Source organism: Borostomias antarcticus (genome assembly GCF_949987555.1).
Source record: "Borostomias antarcticus genome assembly, chromosome: 6".
Taxonomy (NCBI): Eukaryota; Metazoa; Chordata; class Actinopteri; order Stomiiformes; family Stomiidae; genus Borostomias; species Borostomias antarcticus.
This window is the reverse complement of record NC_140239.1, coordinates 22,115,592-22,134,674: the sequence shown is the minus strand read 5'-3', so window position 1 is coordinate 22,134,674 and position 19,083 is coordinate 22,115,592. Positions and strand designations below refer to the sequence as shown.

Sequence of the window (19,083 nt, the reverse complement as noted above, 5' to 3'; positions counted from 1 at the left end):
CTTTAGGGCAACGTAAATGTGTACGTTGTAATCAAAATTATGCACTACAATCTGCTATGTGTGTAATGATGCCCAACTATGTTGACAAGAGATAGCTAGTGCTAGCTAGCTAACATTAAGGTAAACCTGAACGTGACCATGCAAACGGCGAAAAGTCTATGAATAAGTCAATAAATAAAATGTAACGTACGATTTCTTAGCATAGCGAAATTAGGCATACAATGTTTAGCTTGCCAGCTCTGACAATGTGCCAAATCTCAAGCTTTTACCATATCGGCTTGTTTACATTTATCCAGAATGCCACGCATTCAGACAGTTTGCGTGGAACGCTTTTAAGTCGTGAGTCCTTTCTTTCTTTTTCATCTTCACACACACACGCACTCATGATTGATTGTTTTCACCTATCAGTCAGTATACAGAGGGCCTTTATGTTACTGTTTATGTTTACAGACTATTAATTAAGTAGCTTGCATGCAGGCGCAGGCGCACGCACACACAAGACAGTCTGAAGGGATTGAAATGAGACCGGGATCTGATTGCAGGAAAAGACTCCATTGTTGTTCTGTCTCGGTGTACCTCTGAACACCATTCCTCAGAGGTGTTCCCTCGTTCTCTCAGTGGCATTCCTCTGACCAGAAGTGCTCCCTCTACGTTCTCTCGGTGACATTCCTCTGACCAGAGGTGTTCCCTCTACGTTCTCTCAGTGTCATTCCTCTGACTAGATCGAGAACGTGTTCGCTCCGCGTTCCCCAACCAATGTCTTAGCCGGCAGGTGAGCAAACCAGACACGTGCTCCCTGTTCAGAACTTGTACCACTTTGTACACAGCGTTAACTCTTAAGAAATGACAAAAAGCACTTGCGCTGAGGCTTGGGTGAAGGGAACGATATGGTTGGGGATATAGGAGCACTGATAGCAGGGCAGATAGGATCATGTTGCAGGTTACAGTTTCAGGTCACGACCATGTCACAATGTCAAAACCTTGGATGATTCACACGTCATTTTATTCCAAATAGAAACGTATATTTTAATGTAATTTACAATTCTTCATACCGCTTTAGATGAAGATGCATCTATCTTAAAAAGGTGTTCATAGATGAGCCAGGAATGGGTAATTGAATAAGAGTAAAGATTGCCCTGGAATAAATCAAACATGAATGTATCACTGATTCTCCTTGTTGTGAGGCCTGTAGCCTACTGGTGAGGAGCTAATAAGCACAAGTCCAGGGTCATCACGGTTTCGCTATACAATTTGCACCCACCCATAAAGGTTATTATGGGTTATTTCCATGGGACGGCATGGGGTGGCCCCCGAAGTAATTTATTCCGTTTTTGCTGACGTCAGAACACGCCATTGGTCGCTGGAAGTTAACGGGGGCGTAGATTTCCTGTAATGTTGCAGTGGGCGTCTCGTCTCCCGCAGGCAGCCCTGTTGAAAGACCATACATGACTTCACGATTAGACAAGTTATAGGCTGCTACAAATCCTAATACACGGGCGCTATTATCAGACAAATATGACAGAAAGCTCAGCGACTAAGCTGCTAAATGGGGACGTTTGCCATCGGACTTCAAACGGCAAAAAATCGGGGAGGAACGGTTTCATGAAGAACCACTGTCTCTTCCAACAGCAACAGAAGTATCGTCAGCCGAGAGAGAAGGTGAGGCCCAACAGTCAGATAGGGAAGGGCCAGAAGGCATCGACAATAACATAAACTTTATCTAGCGTTGAACTTCTCTATAGAATTATTGTAAAGTTGACGACAGACGTTTTGCTACGCATTGTAACCCGTTTCCTCCGAGCTCTGCTGGGTTACAGGCCATTTCTCCTGGCTGGTTGTAACACTCGCAACAAATGTATCATTACATTAGGCTACATTACAGTCGTTTAGCAGACGCTTTTATCCAAAGCGTCTAACAATAATTGTATAACGTATGAAAAGACAATGTAGTCTACTACTACTTCCCAGAACTCACAAGTGCATCTCCTTTCTAAAACAAGTGACTAAGAGCACAATCTAGTGATGAAGGCAAAGTGCAAGAATAGCAATCTAAAATACAATATGTGCTTAAGAGGGAAGATCTTTGACGCAACAAATGTATCACAACTGCTAATCACAACTGTTAATTAACTGCCTAGCTACATGCAGTTTTGTGAATGTTCTTAGCACTAGCTACAATGTTACAAAAGTTCGACGGTTTGGTTATTTTGTAACGCATTGCTGTGGCGTGATCAGTCAGGTGTGGCCAAGTTACCGCCTGCTGTTTGAATACAAGCGACTGGGAGAATCCAGGATGAGCGAGTCACATACTTGACTCAGTCATTCTGTAATGTTGTCAACTTTCAGATGACCAACATTTACTTTCTGAGCATTATGACCCCCTAAACTGCAACCACTCTCAGCTAGCAGGTGGCCACATGATCAGGCTGATGGCAGAGATAGGGTAGTTAGCAGTAACTCTACACTGCCCGTTATTGTGTTGCTGTGTGGGTGTGTGTGTGGTGTAGAGGGGCTTGCCTCTGTTTACACTGACACTACCATGGAGAATACCAGTGCCGTTGTGGAGGTAACCGGAGAGGAGCACTTTTGTATCTCAGGAAGGCTTTCCAGAGAGCTGCCTCTCCCTGCTGCCTTCAAATTCTCCCTGCCTCATGTCTCTCCCTCCCTCCAGCCTCTCCCTGTCCCCTCAGCTACTCCCTCTCTCTTTGGGGGAGAAATGTCAATCACTTTAGGGAGTGGCCCCTGGGATGGAATGTCACTCAGTACTATCGAGAGCTGCCTTGACAACAACAGGCTTTCATGTTTTGGGAGAGAGCTTGGGGTCAGACTTTCCACCCTCCCCCCTTCCACACACACACATGTGCACTTGCGCACACACACGTTGCTGCTACTGAGATGCAAGTTTACCTCTTGAGCCCCCTTCCTCAAGCACCTCATGCGGATTTGAAGTTAGAGGACAGCTAGGCCATCAGATCAGATAGGTAGCAGGGTTCCTGGTAGGTTGTCTGAGATAAGAATGGGGATAGCTTATATATTATATATGAGATGCGCGCAACCTCCACCATTAAGCTCAACACAAGGGCTGCGGGATCAGTAGGGTTGTTAGAAATGTTCTTGCTTGGAATCAGACACTGTTTGTGTTTGTTCCTGTGTGTGTCTGTTTTAGTGTGAAAGCGTAGCCTATGTACTGTATGTGAGAGATTTTGAATTATATAGGAGTGTGTGTGGGTGTGTGTACTACAGTAGGATATTGTTTGGGAAACACAGGATCAACTAAAAGGAATAACCAGTCACTGTTAACCATTCCCAGCCGTGACCTTTTTTTTTTTTTTTTATTTATTCCAGTGATACTACAGATGATGCTACAGTGCCCAACGTGCATAGTGATAATGCAGGTGTATTTTATTGATAGCCAAATTTCCTCCTACGGGGATCATTAAAGTTCATATCTATTTGTTTGCTCAGTAACCATAATGCCATTCTGCCAGCATTGAATAGGGGCAGTTCAGTTCTGTTTTGCCTCCATTTTTTTAAAATCTGGCTCTCTGCCAAACATTACTCCAAGCTACTCTCCATGGATACCGGGATAGGAAAGACACACACTATTTGGAGGGATGAAACATTTCCACCTGAACTCGAAAACAGAGTGTATGTGTGTGTTCTTGTTTCCTGTCTGACTAGGACCATTGTTTTCATTAAGCTATAAAAAACATGAATCTATAAAAGACAAATATGAACAAACTGCTTCTAGCCTGGGGTAAACCTTATGACATCGGCGAAGTGCTGAATTAGAATAAGCTAGTAGACTTTGAACGTGATGTTTGTAAGAGTTGGCTTTTCTCACATGATCCCTGCACAGCCCGACCTGGAAACCTGTCTGACTTGCTCTGAGCGGGTTTTCGACAAACACACACACTCATGACAGAGAAACACACATTAAAGGCAGCCCCCTACACTCACACACTGTACGCACGCGCACACACACCAAACGCACTTCTCTCTGGCTCCCCACTCCACCAAGGTATGTCAGAGAGGAGCATGACTGGGTCACATGTGGTTGCTAGGCAGCCGTGGGCCTTAATGAGTGACAAGCTCGACTGGCTTTGGCTCGTTTGGTTGGAGGACAATCAGGCCACAGAGAGAGGAGCTTCTGTAGAACAGACATGTGGATGGTAGGGCCCCATGAGGTGATCTGGTGCTTTTATGATCACTAAACAGCCATTTGCATGTCCACATAGACACAGGGCCCAGTTAGGTTTTTCATGTAGCTTACTTAGAGATGCATCCATTATTGATCCCCCTGGTTGTTGGCCAATCCCTTGGCAGATCCGCAATCCCCGGATTCAAGCGTTTATTCTGTTCAGGGCGGCATGTGTTTGTGCAGGTTTGCGTACTTGTGTGTGTGGTTGCCTGTGTTTGCGTGTGTGACACAATCAGCCCTACCTGCATCCTCTCCCATTCAGATGTCAGTGCTTTAATGAGTAAATAGATTAGCCAAACGATAATCCATTAAACATTACCATTACTGTCCAGTATCTCTAATCTAGAATGTTGTGTCTGCTAAGTGTGTTCGGACCCTCAGAGGTAGGCTAACCCCAGGGTCTGCTGCCTCTTTTGATAAGTGAGCTGTGACGCCGTTATGTGAACTCTCCAGGAAATCATTGACTTTATCGGTGTCAAAGTGTCAAAGAGCAGCAGAAAGCAGCAGGCCTGCAGCCTCGAGCAACAAGGGGTCACACCCCTACCCTTTATCTATACCTTCATATTAAAGGATAAGGACACTGAATTTCATGTTTAGCCCTATTCATGGCTTCCCTAGCATGTATCTGATTAGTACAGGTTAAAATATTTCTGTTTTGTGCAGTACAGAGTTCTGTGTGAATAACGTTGGTGCGCGCACCGACATCCGAATCCGAATTTCGCGGAGGTTTACAGCGTGAAGGGATGGCTGATGTATGTTCGGTGAAATTAGTACTGTTTACAAGTTACTGTTGTTTCGAAATGCAGAGGCGAAAGGACCTATGGTGTTTACAGGACGACTTCAGAGCTTGGTAAGCATAAACCATGTAATTCCTGAATTTGAAATCCACGTATATCATACTTTTTAGAGTTTTTCGATTGTGCCCATAGCTAGCAACGAGCCAGGGTACGCGCGCCAACGTTATTGACACAGAACTCTGTACTGCACAAAACAGAAATATTTTAACCTGTACTCGTCAGATACATGCCAGGGAAGCCAGGAAACATGAAATTCAGTGTCCTTATCCTTTAAGGCCCCAATTGGCTTTCCATACCATCCCATCACCTTTCTAGGAGAATCTACAGAAATAACCCTTGGCATACGACGTCTAAAATAGGCGATTTATATCCAAGGATCTAAATATGTTTTGCCCCTCTCCCTCAGAACCACCATGCGGTGCGCAACGCCAGCCTGTACAACAAGCCCTTCGCCGAGTCGTTCGAGGAGACGCCGCTGCTCGTGGCAGTCCTCACCTATATGGGCTACGGCATCCTCACCGTCTTCGGCTACCTGCGTGACTTCCTGCGCGACTGGAAGCTGGAGAAGTGCCACGTGGCCAGAGAGAGGGAGGAGCAGAAGGTAGGGGGCGGCTCCGTGGCATCCATGTCCTGTACATAAACCTTTCTAGCTTTCCTATGTTCAGCAGGAAGAGAATTGTTCAAGCTGTCGTCTTATCAGTATTAGACTATGGTGACACAATCTATAGACATGCTTCTTTGACTACCCTGAAACCCCTAGACTCTGTCTACCATTACGGGTGATAGTTATGACACCCACCACTGTGTTCTTTATGATAAGGTAGGCTGGTCTCCTCTCTCTTTAAGGCATAAATATCACTGGTATTTGTTTATTTCCAAAGCCATTATTGATAAACTTCCACCATACATCTCGTCTCTGTTGGACTGGAGCCTTGGTACCTACCAGACCCGATCAAACGATCGGCTTGTTTTTAGGGTTCCTCGAGTGCATTCTGAACTTGTTGAGCTGGTTTTTTCCATGATGCTCCTTATACCTGGAATACTTTACAACAGACTCTTGAGCTGCTGCTCAAGCAGCTTGAGGTACTTCCTTCAATCGCAGAGTTTAAATCCATATCTCAAATACATTTGTACTTCGACCTCTAACTGTTTTTAATAATAATAATAATTGTATATTGTATTTGTTCTGTTGTTATTTATGTACTTGTGTGAGCCCGTCAACACTGTTAATGAGGGAAACCTCAGTGCTTTACGAGTATAAATAATGGTTTGAAATGGAATGAAACGTCCAGCTAGCTACAGGACCGTCCCGCTGCTGTCACTGTAGCGCACATTTTCAGGGCTGGGATTTACAATGGCCCTGTGTGCGAAGGGTGTATCAGAAACATACCATATAAATATGCTTTATATAGTATAAGGCAAAGTCCACAAACACTGCTCATGGCTCAAACATGTTTGTTTTTTTCCAACTTCAATGCAAAACTATCATGTCACTTTTGAAATGATGCCTGGGTGTTGCCGCCTTCTTATTGGCTAATCTGTCTAAACTGACAGTGGCGTCTTTCTGCTCCAGGACTTTGTCCCCCTGTACCAGGACTTTGAGAACTTCTACACCAGGAATCTGTACATGAGGATCAGGGACAACTGGAACCGGCCCATCTGCAGCGTACCCGGGGCCAAGATGGACCTGGTAGACAGAGTCTCCCACGACTACAACTGGACCTGCCAGTGAGTGGCCCACCCCTGTGTGTGTGTGTGTGTGTGTGTGTCTGTCTGTCTGTCTGTCTGTCTGTTTGTGTCTCTCTCTCTCTGTCTATCTAAGACAACTACACCAGGTTAGTTTTCATACCTCATCATGGATGATTCCCTTGCCTCTGAGGTCATTGACCTGCTAGTCATGACGAGGCAGAAACATGGCCTGATTTACTAGAATCGGCCAGCATCTATCACATGCTGCTGTGTTGTAATGGCCCAGGCAGTGGCTGTTGTCTAAATGCGATTGTATTATTCACTGTTCACAGCCAACCGGTAATGAGCTGGAGAGCCCACTCATACCCACATGTCAAAAACCCCAACCTGTGAAAGCACATTTGTCCGCAAGATACCTCACTTGAGTGGCATGGAAATGAAGAGTAGTAATGGAGCAAGACATTTCTCTGTCATGTTCCACCGAGTTTTTCTGTTTTGGTCCATGTCAGAATAACTCAGTATTCTCTTCAGGAATGTCTGAAGAAGTGCTGCAATGTCTCTGGTGCGTCCTCTCTACATCCCAGTGTCTCTGTCCCCCAGGCACACGGGTAGGGTGGTGAAGGACGTCATCAACATGGGTTCCTATAACTACCTGGGCTTCGCCGAGAACACGGGAACCTGCGCCGACGCCGCCACCGATGCCACGAACAAGTACGGGGTGGGCGTGGCTGGTACCCGCCGTGAGATGGGTAAGCCTGTCCTTCTGCTGGCTAAAGCCATTCAAATCAATCTTTCTAACTTTTTATATAGCACATTTCATACACAAAGGCAGTGCAATGCACTTCACAGAAAGAAAGGGAGGGAGAATATTATACCTATAAGGATCCTACCCCTAATTTTCCAGAGGAAAGAAAAAAAAAAAACATTCACCCATTTGAGCCAATGTAGGAGAACTGTAAAAATTCTTCCCTGACCTCTCTCAACGAGGCGATCAAGCAAGCTCCTGGAAAGTGTTTAACTGTATTAGCTATATCATAGGAACACGTTACAGAGCACATATGCATGACATATAACATTATAAGACATGTCAAACTATCAAAAATAGATGAGTGAGAGAATGGATACAAATATTTTACCTGAATGGTAGGCAACGACAGCTGTATGTTAGCTATATCCCAGTAACCCATTATAGGATACATACCACATAATAAAACACTATGAACATTTAGCAGCAAGCTCCTAGAACATAGAGTTAACTAGATATACAGTAACAATCAGACAATCAAAGTGCAGAGAGCAATATATTGAAATAAGAGAAACTGGTGAAATAAATTCGGGACTCAGTGTATTACTCAACTTAAATACAAAGTAAACTTGGGTTTACAACAGTATGTAAATTTACTACAAAGTAGTATTTGAGTGCGACATAAAACATAAAATCATAGTACAGCATAGTCATAATGGTTACATGCTTCGCTGACATACAGGTCAAGTCTAGTCATGTATTGTTTTAATATAATATAGTATTGTACTAACATGCTGTTGTTGTTGTTGTTGTTTGGTCCTGCAGGTAACTTGGATATCCACGAGGAGCTGGAGCAGTTGGTTGCCAGGTTCCTGGGGGTTGAGTCATCGATGGCGTTCGGGATGGGCTTCGCTACTAATTCCATGAACATTCCTGCTCTCGCTGGAAAGGTAGGATACCCCTCTCTTGTTCTTACTCACTCTCTCTCTCTCTCTCTCTCTCTCTCTCTCGTTCGCTCTCTCTATAACATTCTGGACAGTACAGGACACCAAACAGCCCCTTGCATCCAGTCTGTAGCCATACCTGGTGTTCTCCCTGGGAAATGGACCTCACCCCACTTCCTCTTTGAGGAAAACATTGTGGTGTTTTCGTGTACAGTTGGGACTGTGCATTTGAAAAGTTCAGCCTGTCCCAGAATCTATCTCACTTCCCGCTTGCCTTTCCCAAACATTCTGTGTTCAGGGGGTCGCCAAGGGAGCTCTCTAACCCCTGTTGAGTCACGCTACCTCCTCAATCCTCCACTTCCTCCTCCCGGCCGTCTACGTGCTGTTTTGACAGGAAGTCGAAATCACAGACAGACTCATGTACAGACTCCATTTCCTGACACATGTCAGAGAGAGAGAGGGTGTGTGAGAGAGAGAGATAAAGAGAGAAAGAGATGAGAGGCCAGTCACATGTTACAGGCTAGAGATCATGACTTCTTCCCTTCTCAGCCACTCCTCCTCTTATCTGCGTGTCACTGTGATTACATAATGTTCTCAATCACTCATTCACCAGATGTTCTCACTCACTCACAATGGCCTTGACTCTTACACACCTTCTTTTTTTTTTACTGTATTATATTGCAGTGTTTTTTATTTCTTGAATTTTATCCTGTTGCTGCAAGGCTGAGGAAGCCAAGAATTATTATACTTATTTGATGATGGGTGTAACCAACAAAGGATCTTGGATCTTGCATCCTCCCCTTTAAAGTCATTATTGACTGCTCTAGGCAGCTCTTGTATGCTGCATGGAAAAATACCTTTTAAAAAATACCCAATATTTTTCAAACTTTTAGTGCCCAAGGCACACCAAATAAAAAGCCAAAATCTCACAGGCACACATGTGTTCATATCCGTGCAACAGAGAGGGTGTTTTATATGCTCCTCCTCGGGTGGAGGAAGTTCAGTGAACTGTGATTCAGTGGTTTGCAGCATTATCAAGTTCAGAGGCATTTTGACAGGTTTTTGAACCTTTTTAAATTTTGTTAAACATTTTCATTGGAAGAAAGTGCTGATTAGTTTTTAGAGGTTTTTTTTATTTGCTTGCCTGTGTAAAATTTACATTCCTTTCCTTTTGAAGCCTTTAAATCATCATTGAGATCAATTTAAAAGTAGGCTTTCTTGCTCTTTTTTCAGTAACATCACATTGCACTTTTGTTCTCTCAGTTTCAACATGATGCATATCATACATTTTCAACAAATGCGTAGTGTTGCTTTAAGAAAAGAAGCCTCAACATGAATGCTGCGTTATGTTGAGGGCTGCGTAAGGGCTGTGCACTTGAGTTTGTCCAAATCTAATCTCTTTCTTTCAATTTGCATGAATTCATAGAAAGGTTGAAATACTTCTCACTGCTGACATGAATATTCTACAGGTAGCCTATTAACTGTCATGCTCATGCTAGCCTACTACTGTTGTTATAACATCACGCTGCACGCATCCGATCGGATCTTCTTTTTTTTTTCCCGTCAGATCTCTAATCCAGCATTCTGGGCCAGTATCGGCCTGATACCAATGACGTGGATCGGATAATTCATTCTTAACTTTTTGTCTAGTTGTATATTGCAATAATAATGCATGGTTGTCACAAAGTCCCACGGCACCAGTATGCTGCATCACACCATCAGAACCACTTTTATAGAGTAACATAACGAAAATTCCCTATAGGAATAACACATCCTGTTTGTTGTTGTTTGTAGGGGTGTCTGATCCTGAGTGACGAGCTTAACCACGCCTCCTTGGTGCTGGGGGCCAGGTTGTCGGGTTCTACCATCCGCGTCTTCAAACACAACAGTGAGTAGCGGCAGCACACGCGCTCTGTAGCACTTCTCTACTTGACAGTATCTTCAACACACACGTTAACGCAGCACACGTCCCGAGTAGTCTTGTCAGTGTAGCAGCTATGCGGAGTGTCTGCTTCTCTCTCTCTCTCTCTCTCTCTCTCTCTCCTCTCCCTCTCTCTCCCTCTCTCTCCCTCTCCCTCTCTCTCCCTCTCCCTCTCCCTCTCCCTCTCCCTCTCCCTCTCCCTCTCCCTCTCCCACTCCCTTTCTCCCTCTCTCTCTCTCTCTCTCTCTCTCTCTCTCTCTCTCTCTCTCTCTCTCTCTCTCTCTCTCAACCAACCGACTAGTGGACCTAACAGTTTAACCTAAAAGTGTTCGCTCATCTTTCTGTCCCCTCCAGACATGCAGAGCCTGGAGAAGCTGTTAAGGGATGCCATCGTCCATGGCCAGCCCCGGACACACCGCCCCTGGAAGAAGATCCTCATTCTGGTGGAGGGCATCTATAGGTACGCACACGCACGCGCACTCACACGCTGACGCAGCCCGTTCAAATAGCATCCGTTACAGCTGGTCATGTGATCTCACTGAGGTAAGACTCCCTGCTGATCTTCCCTCAGTCAGGTCACACTGTGCATCATCAGCATCATGACTCTCTCTGTCTCTGTCTCTCTCTCTCTCTGTCTCTCTGTCTCTCACTGTCACTGTGCCCAGCTGTGCACCCAGCGAGTCATGCCATAGATTCCACACAGCGGGCTGTCTTTGGATACTGTGTGATGATGCACTTCCAATAAGAAGTCAACCAATCCATGTGATCAATATGGTTCCCCGGAGGCGGTCCCTGCCTCTCGGTGTGGCTCACTAATGTGCCGTTAATGGGCTGGAACATCCTGTGGGATCTGGAGAGAAACACTTCAGCTGCTAAATATAAACCCAAATGCACGGCTCCGACAGCTGCTCGCTACGTTGATAGACATCCACTCAGTCTTTGCACTGATTGGTTGAGTACATGGTCTCTCTGAAGTGTGTGTGTGTGTGTGTGTGTGTGTGTGTGTGTGTGTGTGTGTGTGTGTGTGTGTGTGGGGGCCATCTCACCACGTCTCTCTCTTTCTGTCGCAGCATGGAGGGCTCCATCGTACGTCTGCCCGAGGTCATCGCCCTGAAGAAGCGCTACAAGGCCTACCTGTATCTGGACGAGGCCCACAGCATCGGGGCCCTGGGGCCACGTGGCGGGGGGGTGGTCGACTACTTTGGACTGGACCCCAACGACGTGGACATCATGATGGGAACCTTCACCAAGAGCTTTGGCGCCGCCGGGGGCTACATCGGGGGGAGGAGGGTGAGCCACCAGACCCTTCTCCAAAATCAGCCCCCTAGTTCGCTGTGTCAGACCCCCTCTGATATCCACTGCTTCAGCTTCTAGTGACCTTATATTTGTGTGCGTGTGTGTTTGTGTTGTTCATTGGCAGCTCAGTGACTCCATCGATTCTGATCGGCTGATGTAGGCGTGGTGGGCTAGTCATCACGAACGGCCTTGTGTTTGTCCCTGGCCAGGAAATAGCCTGGGCCTTAGTCATCACCTGGGACTGAACAACACCCCCTTAGCCCCTCCTATCAGCTCCCAGTGTTGGGAGGAAATAACTTTATGGTACTATGTAGGTCATAAAGATAACAGCTTCTGACTAAAAATGGTTCTCTTTCTCTCTCTCTCTCTCTCTCTCTCTCTCTCTCTCCACCTTCTCTACCTCCTATCCTCCCACCCTCCCCCTCCTCCCAGGAGCTGATCGACTACCTGCGGAGCCACTCCCACAGCGCCGTCTACGCCACCTCTATGTCTCCCCCAGTGGTCCAGCAGATCATCACCTCCATGAAGGTCATCATGGGGGAGGACGGCACCATGCTGGGTCAGTGACTTATCACACTCTTAATTCATGTTTCTATAAGCACTTTCTCACCGCCGTACTGCGAGGTAGTACTCTTGCTGGGGGACAGTACTTTGTGACTTCCTAGTTCAATATTGTTGTAACTAAGACAGATATTTTTTCCATATACAGATGAGGTTTATAAGTCTGAGTTCGATCACAAGCAAAACACCTCTGTGTTTACTGAACGCGATCTACATGGGGAGTTCTAGCAATGGAGGATTTTCCTCTGTGGGAAAAGTATGGGGGGCTTTCTGGGTCTGAAAGTGCCTTATAAAGACACTGGCCTTGGCCTTAGCCAGAAGGATCAGTTTTAATATGCACTTAGGGTTGGTCACACGCAAAATACATCCAAGGTTTTGGAACAACTGTGCCAGTCAGCATCTGGTACCACACACTCACCCACTAGGTGGCAGCACTGACCTGCCAGTCTCTAAACCCAGCTGGTTTGTCCTGCTGGAAAGCCCCTGACCCTGAACCCTAAACTGTTAACAGCTTGGAGAGATTGTTGTCAGGACATCGTACACCCTTCAGACTCACCTTGACATGTGATAAGGTCTGTGTTCAGACTCTAGAGGTTGGAGTATTTACCTTGGCTAATTCTGAAAACCTGGCAGGCCTACAGAGACAAACACAGGAGTGACAAGCCAGCCAACCATAGGCACATTGTGGCACATGTCAGATATAAAATATAATTCTACTGCCCCCCCCCATCCAAACATCCACACATTCCCTAACTGGACTGTGGAGGACATTGAAAGACTCAATTTCCTGTTCAATAACAGCCATTTCCTGTTTTTATGGGATTGTCTGTAGCTTTTGTTTTCTTTTCTGAGCTGCCCCAATGCTCCAAGCTGGATATTACAGGCTGTGGGACAATATAAATAACATTTCTGGGAAGCTAACACTGTACTGTGAGCAGTGTATGGATATTTGTCTCCTCTATGGGCGGAATATTGTTATCTAACCTCTTCACAGAGCCACTACCTCCCTGAGAGGACCCAGAGCGTTTGAAGCTCTTGAAGTGGTAGTGTGGACTTCCCCACACAGAACTTTATGGCTTTCAGATGTGTGTGTGTGTGTGTGTGTGTGTGTGTGTGTGTGTGTGTGTGTGTGTGTGTGTGTGTGTGTGTGTGTGTGTGTGTGTGTGTGTGTGTGTGTGTGTGTGTGTGTGTGTGTGTGTGTGTGTGTGTGTGTGTTCGTTCGTTCGTTCGTTCGTGTTCGTGTTCCCACCAGCTGGGTACAAAGCGGTCCTGACGCTGGGGGCCAGAGCCTGGGGTGGATCTGATGCTTGAGAGCCCAACACACACACGCGCACACACACAGAGTGAGCCCAGTGAGGGTCCAGGTCGACCTTAAAGTTGTGTTGCTCTAACGGGGCGGTTCCCCCTGCCTACAAACAATCCCTAAACCTCCCATCATAGGCGATCAGCACATATCTGACCCAACATCAGTCGTCATGGCCGACGTTTACCTTCTCCTCCCCTGACTCCCGCCTGGCTAGACCACATGTCAGCAACGCGGTAGGTTCTCAGCGGCATCTCCGTGGAGGAGGGTTGAGCGGGCTGATCTAGATCTGCCTCAAAAGAGAGTAACACCAAAAGTCTGATGGGTTGCAGCCCCATGCATGCGTTTGAACGTCAAGCCTTTGAAGTTCCACTACCAGCACGGGAGAGTGAGTGGACGTGACAGGGTAGTGGCGAACGTTTTAGCTTGGCCTACAGGTTGCCAGAATGACCACGTACCATGTATGGCATGTACGTCCAGATGTCTGTCCCTTGTTTAAAGCTTACATCAAATATGCGGATTTGACGGGGGGGCAGGGGGGGTTGTCGATGGGAGCCCCTTAATATGAAAGGAATGTGAAAGAACAAGAGAAAAGCAATCCGCCTGAATCTCCCTCACTCCCCCCCCCCCTCCCCAACTAATCACTCTGCAGCGCTCAGAACAGCTTTTCATTCTTGGACCTGAGATAAAGAGTGCTGTGTGAATTTCTTTTTTTTTTACGTTGTGTCTGGGTTTGGCCTTTTGAAGCTGGAGTTTTTCTACTGTGCTTTTCAACACAGCCAGACAGACGTAGGTTGTGTTTGGCACTAGGAGCTGGGATGGTTTATGTGGAGGTGGTAGACTGTCTGAAGGCCATGCTAAATAAAAAAGGGTGGCTACCCACGGTAGCTCCACACAGGAGACTCTGCAAGAATGCAATCAGAAGACGGAGGATCAGTTCCATTTAGCTTGCGTTCCGTTTACTTGCCTCCTTCCCTAGTCCCTATCCAGTTCCCTAGTCCCTGATCAATTATAATCAGGGGTGTGGGATTGGTTTGAGAAGTGTGTTTTACCAAACGTGCACTTTTCCAGTACAGTTGCTTCACCTTTGTCTCTAGATTATTCAAAACTGGGGGTGGGGTACATAATCTGAGTTTCAAAATGTGAGTTTACACCTCTGCTCTGTGTAGTGGATAAGCTCCATACGCTAGGCTGCAGTGGGCATGGAATCAGGAGATGGAGGCTTGGTTCCATTTCATTCACTTGCCCTTTTCCGTAGTCCCTAACCCTTGTCATTTCTCTGTGTACTCGCTGGATAATTGAAAAGGGGTGTGCGACCAGTCAGGTAACGGATCGCTCTCCTCTTTCTGGTTCTCCAGGCGGGGAGCGCCTGAGGCAGCTGTCTGAGAACACCACGTACTTCCGCAGGAACCTCCACGAGAGGGGCTTCATCATCTATGGCAACAACGACTCCCCCGTGGTACCCATGATGCTCTACATGCCAGCCAAAATAGGGTGGGTCTCAACTCTGCATTTATCTAACCTTTATATTCAGGAACTCCCTTTGACTTGACATGGCCTCTTCTACAAGGGACACGTGATCTTTAGAACTAGATGGCAACTCTTGTTTGTTTATTATGAAGAGGGTGAAACGTTGGTCGTGGGTGAGGGTATTTCTGACATCCATCTGTCTGTCTGTCTGTCCATCTGTCCTTGTTGTGGCGTTGCAGAGCATTCGGGAGGGAGATGCTGAAGAGGAACATCGGCACAGTGGTGGTGGGATTCCCGGCCACACCCATCATCGAGTCCAGGGCACGTTTCTGCGTGTCAGCCGCCCACACCAGAGAAATGCTTGACGCGGTGAGACACCAGTGGGACACCGACACGTCATGGTCAAAACAGGCCATGCGCCTACCCTCTCATAACCCCGTCTGTCTGCCGGCCTGGCTCTCAATGGTGCAGAGATAGGGGTCATATATTTCAAACTACCGATACATATACAGTATCCAACCCAAAGTCTCATAGCTGGAACGATCAAGGACGGAGATATGGTTACATTTTGAAATACGGTACAGTGCCCTAGATCCTCTATCAAAAGGCATCTGCTTATGACTAGTGACTTCCCTTCAAAGAAGGGAGAGTGTTTCCCTACAGTGAGTTAGTGAGGCCTGGCTCTAGACCGCAATGATGAGTAGCAGGTCTGTGCGTGTGTGGTGTGTGCGCGTTTGTGTAGTGCAAGCTGTTGAAAGATCTGGATCTTCCGAGAAAGGATAGCGACCGTGATGACAAAGCACGTGTGTGTGTGTGTGTGTGTGCGCGCGCGGATAAAGGCATCTCAATATGACCTTTATTAGAGCTAACTGGGGAGAGAGGAGCAAAACTGGATCTGTGGTAGGGAAGCTTTTATTTGGGGTGTGCTGTCTCTCTCCCGAGACACTTCATTCGTCTCTCTGAGGAGCATGTCAACACCATGTCTCTATAGACCATTTAAAGCACATCAGCTCCGATTTGTTGAACGCAAGAAACCACTTTTTCCATCTTTGGGAAGACCCCTCTCTCTCGCTCAAGTTCTTGAATCAGGATAAGAGAGAGGGAGAGAGCATAGCGAAGGTAAATTGTTTCCAGGTGCCCCTACAGTGGTGCAACACAGATAAAGTCTGCCGTGGAGGATTATGGAGTTTCTCTCAGCCGTGGTGTGGCTGTGAGCTCTCTGTGCACCTTTTACTCACAGAGTGAAACAGGATTCATCACAACATGTCTTGTTTTCTCGCTCACACTTTTGATAACTTCACCTTGTGATGTTTGAGTTGAGTACAGAGACAGACACAAAAGTAATAGAAAAGATCTAAAGTATTTAAAATAGTTTGTCGAGTGCGCCTGACTATTCTCACAGTTTTGATTTCATGTTTCGCACAAGTAACCGGTCTTCTCCTCGTGTCTCCTTCAGGCTCTGGAGGTCATCAGTGAGGTGGGAGACCTTCTGCAGATCAAATACTCCAGACAGAAGCAGCAGCAGCTGCCTTCCCTGGGGTGGTCATCTGAGGAGAGCCTGTCCCATGAATGAACCGACCCTAACCCCGACCCCCCCCTCTTTACACCCACACAACTACAACTCCCTCTAACTCCTCCCCGACCCACACACACATTTCAACACGGCACTAACACAGCCACCCCCAGACCCCAACCCACCCTGCACCGGACCCCAGTCAGACCCCTGACCCCCCCAGTGTTGTAAGCATTCTCCTAAACCAAAGCCACAATTGGTCTTCCCCGCCTTGCCTCTGATGAGCCCCAGCAACAGGTCTACCCCTGGGAAGAACCCCTGACGCCTTGGCGTTGTGATGCCTTCTGGGACATATCAAATTAATCCACCTACAGGGGAGTAGGGCTGAAAGTTGTCCATGTCTTACGTCTGTGTCATTCTGAAGTGTGTGTGTATGTGTGTATGTGACTGAGTTAGTGAAGAGTGAAGCCTACTTTACCTTAACTTATAATGTATGTCATTTGTATCGGACGTAACGTTAAGTCTTATTAGTGTGTTCACACTGCATCACTGGGTCTTATTGTGCAATAACACCAAAGTAGAGATTCTTGGTGAAAGAAACCAGGCCTACATGGACCTGGTTGTCATCAGAGCATATAAATATACCACTTATCTGCTCAAACTGTCTAAATATACGAGATGTTTTACTGTATACAAGAGCAAAGAAAGGATGTGTATATAATATTTATGGTGATGAATTCGGTAGAGCACTGCCTATGTGTACCACCCCCCAGTCCTGCAGAATTATGGCTTTATCCCAGGTCTGCTACATCATCAATTGTAGCTTCTTTGAATTTAACTTAAAGCTTCTGTTCTCTAATCACTGTGTTACTTGAATACTGTATAGTCTGTGTATGGGGTTGTTTCCCTAACCAAAGTATATACTGTACATGTTCAGCTGTCATGTCTCTGCATGTTTCATATCAGGTCAGGGAAGGCAGATCCAGAACAGAGAGAGAAGGAACCTCAAAGAGCAAACATGCTCCGAATTTATTTTTTACAGCTTATTTACGTTTTCTATGAATATTCTTTTCCGGCCTTATTTGTGTTTACAACTGCACTCTGAACTTGAGCCCAGCGTCCTTAATATTTCTACAAGCTAAAGAGCAACATGTGATCTGTGTCTCACTGTATATCCTTGTCAGTAAGATGTGTTGATGTCCTGCAGCTAACACGATGACACGCTATAACCTATGTGACCTGACTGAACGTATGACGAGGCTGCTCTGATGTTCAGTTGGCTTTATTGATTGCTTATGTCTTTGTTCTTTTCAATGATTTTGTCTGAATTTTGTGGATGAAGTTCATTATCCCAAAGGCAGCTTTACATGTTTATCCAGTGTACCATGATGTGTGGAGAGCAGACTCCGGGTCTTCAGTGCTCGTACTACTGACAGGCATAGTAAATGCACAGATGATGTAGTCACGTAAACGATGGCAGGCGTTGACCTGATTGGTGCTCCTAACAGAAGTGTCTGATTGGACACTCTGTATCACTATGATCTTATCCAATGGCATTCCAGATTGAGCTGTTTTTTTTAAAAGTTTTTTTATTTTATTTGTCTTGTGTGTTTGGCTATGTTTGATTTTCCAATCCCAGATCATTTCATATATGACTGACAAGTCATTGTCAAGAACGGTTTGTGATGTGCAAGAACAGTTTGTGGTGTGCATATCTTTTCTTTCACTTTAGTAATATGAATTGAAAATACATATATATTTACTGTATATATTTGTTACAGATTTTATCACTTCTTAGCCAGGCCAATAACTGGTATGAAGTTGGAGATGTGACCATTCCTGTAAATGATCATATTTCAACTACAACTGAGCTGCGGATTCTTATTTTTTATGGCTTCAGCATTTCAGCTCAGTCACAAAGTCGGCATCGTCTACTCATCAGACATGCACGCCTTGTCCAATGAGATTGACACTCATTCCGAAGTGGTCGCTGTCTTATCTGTTCAGGAACAGGTTCAGAGAACAATGTGATTGCAGATGGCAACATGACCATTAATCTCAGGAAGTCTGTATGGGTTGAAACAGAACTGTTCAGAACAGATGGAAGTTTGATTAAATGACTAAATCTTGAAAGAGTCCTTATTCTGATGTAAAGTGACATTGTTCAACCTGTTGCAAACAGATATGTGAATTTACCTGTAACTGTTGGAGACATTTTATCAGTTGCTTTTACCCTTGGCAAGTTCAATGTATTTGGGTTGAAGATTAAACCACTTAGAGGTTTTTGCGAAGCAATGATGGCCATACTGTTGAAACACGGCAAAGAATAAATCAGTCTTTATTTGTATCAAACTATGGGATGTGTCAGTTTGTACGCACACATGCACACACACACACACACACACTCAATGTTGTGCTGTGGATATACCCATATTAACGAGAGTGAATGATGAATACATTTAGAATGTTTCATTTGTAACTAGAAATGTACAATTTATATGTTTAGCTATCAGTTATTCAATTGGCAGTGTTAACTGAGATCACGTCATGCAGGTTAGCTGCATCCGAGGTGACCCCTCTCGCTCTAGGTGTCATGAGCAACCACCCCCACCCTCCTCTAAAGCAGTCCGCCTAGGAGACGGC

The 19,083-nt window shown here is 45.8% G+C and overlaps 1 protein-coding gene across 1 annotated transcript; it reads left to right on the top strand.

The window, feature by feature from the left end:
* Positions 1 to 1,485: 1,485 nt before the first annotated feature.
* Positions 1,486 to 18,755, top strand: sptlc2b (serine palmitoyltransferase, long chain base subunit 2b). The gene is made up of 12 exons (XM_084439941.1): positions 1,486 to 1,659; positions 5,405 to 5,599; positions 6,572 to 6,726; positions 7,288 to 7,436; positions 8,258 to 8,382; positions 10,171 to 10,264; positions 10,652 to 10,757; positions 11,368 to 11,587; positions 12,026 to 12,152; positions 14,816 to 14,951; positions 15,167 to 15,296; positions 16,384 to 18,755. The coding sequence occupies exons 1-12, from the start codon at positions 1,516 to 1,518 to the stop codon at positions 16,498 to 16,500; spliced, it is 1,698 nt and encodes a 565-aa protein (XP_084296067.1). The 5' UTR covers positions 1,486 to 1,515; the 3' UTR covers positions 16,501 to 18,755.
* The last annotated feature ends 328 nt before the right edge of the window (positions 18,756 to 19,083 follow it).

Coding starts and splice junctions, on each gene's coding strand:
- sptlc2b (XM_084439941.1), top strand. CDS start 1,516: ATGACAGAAAGCTCAGCGACTAAGCTGCTAAATGGGGACGTTTGCCAT. Junction 8,383..10,170: donor TTCCTGCTCTCGCTGGAAAG/GTAGGATACCCC, acceptor TGTTGTTTGTAG/GGGTGTCTGATCCTGAGTGA. Junction 10,265..10,651: donor CCGCGTCTTCAAACACAACA/GTGAGTAGCGGC, acceptor TGTCCCCTCCAG/ACATGCAGAGCCTGGAGAAG.